Source organism: Prosopis cineraria, unplaced genomic scaffold (genome assembly GCF_029017545.1).
Source record: "Prosopis cineraria cultivar Desert tree isolate PC_DT_omini unplaced genomic scaffold, ASM2901754v1 PC1, whole genome shotgun sequence".
In the NCBI taxonomy this organism is placed as follows: domain Eukaryota; kingdom Viridiplantae; phylum Streptophyta; class Magnoliopsida; order Fabales; family Fabaceae; genus Prosopis; species Prosopis cineraria.
In genome coordinates this window covers 4,566,757-4,576,549 of record NW_026555332.1, presented here as the reverse complement: position 1 = coordinate 4,576,549, position 9,793 = coordinate 4,566,757, and the positions used below count along the sequence as shown (strand labels likewise).

General features: G+C 36.6%; 2 protein-coding genes and 1 non-coding gene across 3 annotated transcripts; 2 read left to right on the top strand and 1 right to left on the bottom strand.

The window, feature by feature from the left end:
* The first annotated feature begins 338 nt into the window (after nucleotides 1–338).
* Nucleotides 339–2,946, top strand: LOC129304268 (uncharacterized). The gene is made up of 3 exons (XM_054943966.1): nucleotides 339–525; nucleotides 862–916; nucleotides 1,973–2,946. The coding sequence occupies exons 1-3, from the start codon at nucleotides 422–424 to the stop codon at nucleotides 2,549–2,551; spliced, it is 738 nt and encodes a 245-aa protein (XP_054799941.1). The 5' UTR covers nucleotides 339–421; the 3' UTR covers nucleotides 2,552–2,946.
* Nucleotides 2,947–4,156: 1,210 nt separating this feature from the next.
* Nucleotides 4,157–5,580, top strand: LOC129304285 (gibberellin-regulated protein 2-like). The gene is made up of 3 exons (XM_054943967.1): nucleotides 4,157–4,280; nucleotides 4,740–4,776; nucleotides 5,155–5,580. Exons 1-3 carry the CDS (start codon nucleotides 4,218–4,220, stop codon nucleotides 5,334–5,336), a joined length of 282 nt encoding a protein of 93 aa, XP_054799942.1. The 5' UTR covers nucleotides 4,157–4,217; the 3' UTR covers nucleotides 5,337–5,580.
* A 524-nt stretch (nucleotides 5,581–6,104) lies between these two features.
* On the bottom strand, nucleotides 6,105–6,265 carry LOC129296462 (U1 spliceosomal RNA). Its single transcript, XR_008589801.1, has one exon. It is a non-coding gene; the product is annotated as a U1 spliceosomal RNA (small nuclear RNA).
* Nucleotides 6,266–9,793: the final 3,528 nt, after the last annotated feature.

Here is a 9,793-nt window from a genome sequence, read left to right as displayed (position 1 = left end):
GACAAAAATCATATTCACCTTAAAATATATTTGAGTGTAATACTTAAATTAAAGTTAAACAACAAAGCGCATGTTTGAATTACAACAAGAATGATATCAATTAAGAATTATCAAAGAAAATTTATATTAATCAAGAATTATTTGTTATGAATGGATATTTATTGATGTTGGTCAATCTTTTATCAATAAGTATATATTTAAATTTTAATAATAATTTATTTTAAATTAATAACAATCATTTAAATTTATTTTTTATTTATGTTTTGACAACAATCAATCTTTAGTGTTATAAATTTCTTTCGATGGTTTTTAGTTGCTATTTTCCCTTCCAACAACGTAGAAAGCATTTTCCCGTCAACTGAAATTTTCTGCACCACCAAAACGTTGAACCCACACATAACCACAGAAAAAAAAAAAAAAAATGCATCTTCTGGCGCTGGCCAGCGAAACTGCAGCAGGGAAGTCTCAGGTTTGCTATTGTGCTTTGTCCGGTAGCTTCAGCTGTAGGGCTCGCAGTTGTCGTAGGTTGCTTTATCTTTTCCTCCTCTATAATCTATGATGATTCTAATTTCATAATTTCCGATGCCTTCGTTGAAACATTAGTTGGGTGATTCATGATTCGATCAAAACTTTGGAATTTCGCCTTTCAGGGATAATTTGTTTCTTTGGTGATGAATTTTTGTAATTTGCATCGTCAAATGTTTGCTTCTACTATTACTGTGGAGTAGTTGTTTTGGGGTCCTTAACATTGCTCATTATATCGTTTTGCTTCATTCTCTTTCCCCACAAGTTAATTTATGGCTAGTTGTTCAATTTATGCTTTAATTTACTTCATTTACATGTTTATGTTTGTTCTTACAGTCCAGAGATGCTGGGGAGACCGTTGACTTTGCCTGCACAATCCTTCTGTTGTACGGTGAGTGCCTTTGACATCTCAATGCCTGTAATTGCAGTTACAGTCTATGCTATGAACATGATAGAGCTACCTGTTTACTTCTATGCTCTCCCCTCTCCCCATTGGGGTAAAGCTTTGAAACGTAGATAGTCCTTTCTAGGTTCGTTCAGGGAAAGGATGACTGAATTTGGGCTTTACTTATGCTTAATGAGAAGGAAAAAGTACGCAGTTCTAGAGTTGATGTTGGGTTCTTCAGCAGCACTGAGTAATCAGTACTATTATCATCTATAAATTTCTGTATAATCTTTTTTTATTTTTGGGCAAAGCTATGTAACATGGTTCTAAATTTTTGGGGAAAGTCATGATGTGAGTAACAGTAGCACTAAATTTTTAAAGGACTGCAATAAATAAGTCCACAGTTCTACAGGTTTGTATTGTGCTGCCAGCGACTGTGCATTATAATGGTGCCTTTTTATTAGTGAGAAGATGTTGGAGGGTGGTGGAATGCTTGGGTTTTAGTTATTCTGATTTTGCTGGGTAAGTGGGGGGAAACCAGTGGTTAGCCAAAGTTTGTTGTCCGGGGGTGAAAAGTGTAAATTGTACCATCTCTGTAATGGGTAGGGCTTTGTCAACCGTCTTATTGTTGGTGAAGCTGGCTAAACAATCAATGTTATTTCGGCCCTGTCAGATTATAAATGTTACAAAGGATGTGTTCTGGTGTAGGTGCCATGTATGTTTCTTGGGTTCTTATTCTTCTCTTGTTTTGGATTCTCTTGGCTGTAACCTTTTCAAAGGAATCTACACATATAGAATTTTTTTGGACCTTTTCAAAGGTTTGCTTCATAATCCTGAAGTCCTTGGTAAATTGCCGTTGGTTGTATTCACATCTAAAATATTAATTTGCTGAAGGCCAGCTCCTAATATTTGCTTTGAAAGTTGACCTGTTGGGACTAATTTCTATTGTGTACCTATGCTGCATTTAATTGTAAGAGTTCAAAAGTTTTCATGCGTCTCTCTCGCTGGACTTTCAAGATGAAAATGTGATATATAGTCTAATAATTCTACATAACCACACAGGTTGATCTTGCCGCTTCTCCACAGGGTATCATACCATCAAACACAAGCTTTTCGAGTAGACTTTTACCAAGTGCGACCAAAGCAGCATGGGCAACAAATGTTTCTCTGAAGAAATGGATGATGTATTCTGTACAGATAGATGATATGATCACAAACAAAGAAGATCAGTGTATGTGGGAAGCCTGTAGACAAGCTCTTTCGACATTTGATTTTAGTGTTGAAGAAAAGGACAAGATACTTGGAAAAGCATTTGGCCTCGTTAATTCACCATACTGGGGAGAGGAACGTGAGAAAGAAATTCCCAAGTTTGAAACAGTGAATGGAGTATTAGAGTATCTGAGGAGCTTAAGTCTTTCTGATGATGATTTGACCAAGCTGCTAAAGAAATTCCCCGAGGTTCTCGGATGCAGTTTAGAGGATGAGCTGAAAAGCAATGTGAAAATCCTGGAAAAAGAATGGGGTATTAAAGAAAAGTCTCTCCGAAACCTGCTCCTTCGAAATCCGAAAGTTTTGGGTTACAATGTAGATTGCAAGGGAGACTGTATAGCGCAATGCACTCGATGCTGGGCTCGTTTCTAGCTAGCCACCTTTTGTTCTTTTGACAGGGCAACACTTAGGTGAAGTTTCTAATTGTTTGCCATCAAGTTCTCTGATAGAAACGTTACATGTGGATATAATATATTCTTCCACAACTTAACATCACATCATTGATTCTTCAAATACAGTTCTCTATGTCGTTCTATTAGAAGATGTGATAGCAGCCTCTTAAAAATTGCTTCTAAGTTTTTTCATTCAACATGGAGAAGCATTTCATTTGAATTTATTATGAAGCTGACTTCTGTGTATATCTTATTTAAGAGTTGTATTATCTTCGCAACAGTGATCATGTTCTTGTGTTGGTTGAATAATTCAAGAATATACTGAACATATATGGACGATAGAACAATTCAATGGTAATGCATTGATTTCATGCTTCTGATTTGTTTCAGATTTCACTTGAAGTGAAGATCCATCTTGGTGGGCCAATAATGGCTAGGTTAAGTAGAAGAGATGTAATTTTTCTTAAGCAAAAACTTGACTTTAAATCTTGTGAACTGGAAAAATAAGTTAGCACTGCCTGATAGCAATTTAATTATATAAAAAGAGGACCAATTAATGTGCGGGGCAAGGATTACAGTTTCTGGAGAGGGATTTAAGTTGAAGATTTAAGAAGATTTGTAAGGTTCTCACCTTCGAGGGTTCTTTGGTTTTCAAGTTGAAGAGGCAGACTCCGTGCCTATTCAAATAGTGCTTCTGGAACTTCAAATATGTTCTAGGCTCAATATTCAAGGCAAACAGTGTGAGGAGCAAAATAAATGAGCTTTTGAGAAAGTATATTCCATGCGAACCAAGCGGGCCTTTCGTTTCCCTTTGATTCAAAATCACTTTGAATTGAATGAATTGTGGCTTAACTAAGCTTGTTTATGGATCATATTCCTTAGTCCGGTTGTTCATGATCTTCTCACATATATCGGTTCCTTTGATAACTTCAGAGTGACTAGTGAGGGTAAATCGGTAAATTCCCATCCTTTAAAGCCATTGATGATATCAGATGACCTTAATTTCACTCCCTATACTTTCATTTTCTCATGTTAGGATTTGTGAGTTCCATAACTATAACTTTTTAATAAATGCTATTTCCAATAGCTTTTAGTATACATATTTAATATATTGACTTGAAGTGGCATTTTGGATAAGTTTTCATCTGAAGTGACAATATGTTGACGTGAATGTAAAATTTAAACCAACGAATTCTTCGGTGTAGCTTTAAATTTATGTGAATTATAAGATTATAAGGGAATAAAATTAGGTGATTTTGAAAATAAAAAGATAGCATTCATTACTTTTATTCAAAAGATCAATTTGATTTTTTAAAATGAACAAAAATATATTTGAACTTCAAATTTAAATGTTAATTTGACGCTTCAATGAGAAATGCTGCGATAGAAATGATTAAAAAAAAGGTTAGGAATTAGAAAACCAAAGCCTTTATTTAGCCAATCCATGAATAGTCATGGCTAGAAAGTGTTCAAATAAAACCTTTATTTGGAACAGAGAAGATTGGGGAAAGCAAAATAGGTATTTCCTCAAATAAAACCTTTCTTCTCCTATAAATCTTTTTTGTTACTGAGTTATTTTTTAATTTTCTTAACTAATAAATAAATAAATAAAATTTCTTTTATCAATAAGGAAACAGCAGGAAACAATGGCCTCAATCACCAGAAATACCTTTGCATTGGCTCTTCTCTGCTTCCTCCTAATCCACCAGGTAATTAAGCATAATGATAATATAAGTCAATACAATATGTGATGATTCTTGGCTCTTCTCTGATTCCTCCTAATCCACCAGGTAATTAAGCATGATAATATAAGTCAATACAATATGTGATGATTCATCTGTTTAGTTGATGTATTCTACAAGTTTATAGTTCAATTTCTGCTAATTGTCTATCTAACTCTTCTTTCTAATTTACTGTGTGAGTAAGTGATCTGTTTCAATTTTATTAGCCAAGTACTATAAAACATATATATTTAAAACACAATCCTTCTCTTCTCTTTTCTGAGAGTCCTGAATAGGTTCCATCGGAATTGACATCTCCTTTGTTCATGTTTTATTTTGCTTTGGCTTTTGAGAGGACAATTCATTTCAACGATGTTATGCAACAACTTTTACTTTATACATAGTGCTCTCACATCGTTACTATTCCCAATTTTTTTACCTTTTCAGCTAGAGATATATGGCATGGTTGAGGCTGAGCAGATAGGTAAGCAAGCATTTACAATCCTGTAGCAAATATCTTTGAATTTTTAGTGAGGTGATTATGTTTAAATTTGGATCTCCTAAAATGCTTAAGGGCAAGACTCTTATGTGCAATGAGATTTACTGCTCTCCATAATCTATTATGTTATGAGAATAAGTCTAATGAAAGAGTCTATCTTAAAAAACTAACGTGTTGAATAAGAGAATCTCTTGAACCTGTAAGCCTTATTTTTCTCGTGAGGCTTTTTAATATGAGACTCATAACATAGTCTCCGCCGCATAGCATCATGTTGAGTTCAACAGTTGCTAAGTGCCTTCTCTCTTTTTCTCATCTTTCTACTTTGCAATTCAAGAATGGATTGATGAATAATTAATGTTTCAGACTGCCAGAAAAAGTGCGAGTATAGGTGCAGCAAATCATGGAAGCAGAAGATGTGCTTGAGAGCATGCAACACTTGCTGCCAGAGGTGTAATTGTGTTCCTGATGGCCCTACGGCAAGCCGGGACGCCTGCTCTTGCTACGCCAAAATGACAACTCATGGTGGAAGGCTCAAGTGCCCTTAATTTCCTTTCTTTATGTCAGTGTATGAGTATGTACATGCAAGCCTACCCTAATTACTTGACCCTTGTTTATTTCTCTGTATAGCAGAATTTGAAGCAGGTCATGCTTGTATACAGCCTATATAGTTTCTCTCTGTAATCATATTATCGCTTTTCTGGTTATATTTTGTTTCTCTGTGATGCAAACTGAGATCTGTAACATTTCTTGTGCATGTAAATTCAAATATCATTGATTCTTTTATTTTTACCAAGGCTCTTTCTCTTTTCTTTTTATGGCCAATATGCTTATAATTGCTGCTATGTACTGTGTATAACCCTCACCCTCTTTATCTTCCCATTTTCGTTTTTCTGACCCCCTTTCTTTTTCTTTGTCTTTGAATTTGAAATTTTTTTATTACTATATGCAAATAAAAAAAATTTAAATACATGGATTTTAAATAATATTTTAAATTTATAATTCGAATCTAATTTCACCAATTCTAACACTACCGAAACAAACATTTTTATTTTCATGTTTAATTAGATCGGGATCACAGGGCTTTGTTAAGACTAAAGATGTGATTCAACTTAAGCTTCCTTTGCCACTGACCATTTTTGTCCATCCATCTTCATTGAGCTCAATCCACCCTGTACATGGCTTCGCCCATATACTGTATATCTGCGCTTGAAGGTATTCAAAAGGTGCACATACAAGAACCAATCACACAGCTCAAGGAACCAAATCATAAAAGATAGTATCAACCATAAAATTAAAGTTTGAGCATAAATTTTGAGAGGGCCGCGCGAACGCAGGCCCCCACGACCACAAATTATGACGTAGGCTCTCCTACTTGAGGAGACCTTAAGGTAGCACCCTTCCCACGTGCAATGGAAGTCACTACCCTAGGCCATGAGCCTTCTTGATCACCCATTGACCCCGTCCAGGTAAGTATGTTGTTCAGTAGTTTCCTTGGCTTATTTATATATACAGAACCTGCTGCTCTTTTTATTTCATACGATGTGGGACTTCTCGAGAGAACGCGCTTTACTTCCCTTCACCAACAAACTCCACCTCCTTCAGTGGCTTTCGTCTTGAATATTCCACGCAAATGTGTAACTCTTGCGTATGCACTGAATCACGTGTGTTTGCTCCTCTTCATGAAATTGTTGAATATTTAGCAACGACTAGTCTGGAATACTCTGGAGAAGAAATGACCCGGAAGATCGTGAACGATATCAGTTTCACTGGACAGTACACCAATGACTAATCCTTTGGCTTGTGTAACTCTTGCAAGTTATACATTGATTTGTCAAAACGTTGCTGCATATTAAAGATGGTGGTGGAAGAAGATCACGTTGATCTGTCTTTAATGGTTTCGAACTCTTGACTTAGTTGAACGATATCAGTTTAGTGCTAGACTTTGCGTGAGCTAGCAAATGAAACGTAACAACTGGATCACTCAAACATATAACCAAAGCTTAGTGCAAAATTGTTCAGTGTTAAACTTTGGGTGACTTGTAAAAAAATGAGTAAAATAGGATCTGTCCAAAATTAGAAAGACAATAAGGAAGCAGTAGGAAACAATGGCATCAATCACCTGGAATACCTTTGTCTTGGCTCTTCTCTGCTTCCTCCTAATCCACCAGGTAATAATCAAACTGTCTTCAAGGACTTTTATAATTCTTATTTACCAGAAACATTTTTGCTACTTGTATATCTAACTCATTTTCTGATTTACAAGATTAGTTTGTTTCAATTTCAATGACCAAGTACTGCAGAAAATCGAACATGATACAGCTCTCATAATCCTATGTAACAACTTTGACTGTACATGTATGTACTCATCAACTCCTTTTGGTCTCTTCTTCCAATTATGTTCTTGAAGATCTACAGCATGGTTGAGGGCAAACATATTGGTATGTCAGCCTTCACAGTACTGAATTCTGTGTCTGTGATTTGATGATAACTGGAGTAGTCTCATACATCTGTAAAGAACTCAAAATAAACTACATTGTATACGCTATATAGCAATAAGACATTCTACAACTTGTATGGATATATTGATATAGATTTTGATTAGAGAAATTAATGTTGCAGACTGCCAGGCATAGTGTGAGTGCAGGTGCAGCAAATCATAGAAACATAAGAATATGTACGAGGGAATGCAATACTTGCAGCCAAGGGTGCAACAATGTCCCTGACGGCCCAATTACGAGCCATGACATTCAGTCGAAGAGCCACATTATAATGAGGGCGTGTAAATTTTGCAATTTTGCACACTTACTCTTGATACTGGTTCAAAATATGAGCAACCCGGTACATGTGAAAATTTTTCCCCCATTTTACCTCTTGTATTTATTAATTTAAGTTTTTGTATAAACTTATCTCTCACTTATCATGAAATGCATTAGTAATTGGGACTAAAGATAAGAAAAAGAAAACATTATATATGTTTATGAGAATAAGGACTTTATTGTTATGCAATTTTTTTTCTCTAAAAACTGCTTATATTTTGCATGAGAGGAGCCATTGGATATGGAATATTTTAATGATCGAGATAAGATATAAAGATCATATTTATATAAAAGATCATATCAATTTATTCAATATAATTTTTTTTAAAAAAAGATCAATCTAGCTACTTATATTATTACAATTTCAGTCCCAACGTAATTATTATTTTTAAAATAATTATTAATTTTTAAATTAAAGTATCTTGTACCCTAGCTTAGGTTTTGGCTCTGCCACTGATAACATCTGTCCTTGGTGCGCCAAGATGACAACTCATGGAGGCAGGCTTAAATGCCCTTGAATTCACTTCTTCATCTACTAGCCTGCCCTTGCTCTTCATTCTTTCATTGTTATGTGAAGGAAAAGTGCTAGCAGGTTGCAAGGTTTAGTGAACAAGGGAAGAAGAAGATTTTCGCTCTGTAATAATCTTATTACTTCTCTGGGTGTAAATTTGTTTCTATGATGCGAACAAGGATCTGTAACAATTCTACTATACATAAATATAAATATCATTTATTCTTTTTACTGTCACTGACCCAATCATCACAGTTCTATAGCTTGCCTATTGATGTGCCATGCTGAGTTGGCTCAAAGCTTGTGTATATTGGGTTTAACATTATCTGATGTCATGTGTTGTAACAGAAAATAGATGTATACAAGGTGCTGCACTATATGGAAATGCAATAAAACTAGAGTGTGGAACAAGAAACGTGTATGTATGTATGTATGTGACAGCAGTGATATTAGTTACATGCGAAATATACCAAAACAGCGAGCCACAGTAGTGATCAGTGCAAGAGCATAAGGACAAAACAGACAAGCTTATGCAAAGGATCTTGTTCTGGTCCAGCCTCAGCAATGGCCTATTTTCAATTCGTTTGATTTTTCAAGGATTTTCCCATGCCTGCAAGTATTGGGTGGTTTTCTTGTACCCAACACAAACATATGATTTTTTCGCACTGATAAATAATAAACGCCCAAGACGGTAATTTTCTTTATGAACAAATGCATACACTTTCTGTCATTAGAAACCTAGACTTTTTAGTAGAGATAGATGAAATTTGAAAATACCTTTGATGAATACTCTCAAGAGACTCTTTACATAGAGTAAATGCAGACACAAGTCCACAAGAGGAACATTCTCAGACTTGCAAGTTTAGAAAGTTGAAGGTCTTTTCTGTTTGAATACTAGTTGATATTTCTCCATACTACTTCATATGCCAAAAAGCAGGTTTTCTGATATTCCTTGCCAATGGAAAATGTATTCTGGTCCCTTTGTAGCCTCCTAGACTTTGGCACCGCTGCTGAATATTCTATTCAATTTTTGGAATGTTTTTTGTTTTTAGATTAACAAGGCTAGCTAAATGTCACGGGCTGAGAGTCTGGCGCAGCACACGGCGCCCGTGCGGCGTCCTGGAGGACCCCATAATCCTCAGGACAAGCCTTACCACATACGGATCACACTGATTTCGCCCTGCCATGGGCTCATCAGGGAGGCGGCACTAGCCCCCAACCAGTTGTGCACTCAGTCCGAAGACTGAGGCAGAACACCCCCAATGCCAATGTCGCCCCCTTTACCCATATTGTGCGAGGCTAACCAGCGGATCGTTCATTACATTGGTCTTTACACGGTCACGGAGATATCATCCGTGACATTCTCCCACACCCAATCTAGCACGCCCTCGTGCTAGGGGAGAACGACTCCGCCCAAAGATCGTACGTACAGTACTGCCACAAACACATCAGCTTACTGCTGAGTGGCCACCCAAGTCCTGCACTCTTCGGACCCACTTGCACCCGCGAGCTAATAGGAGTGGAGTCGACAACGGCCAACCTTCCCGCCCGAGTCCCCACTTTTGGACCCACCTGCTCGGAGGCCTTCTGGAGCGGTGCCGAGGTCGACCAGTCCCAACGTGGGACCCCACGCGCACACGGCAGTAAAGTACGTCCGGCTCTGATACCACTCTGT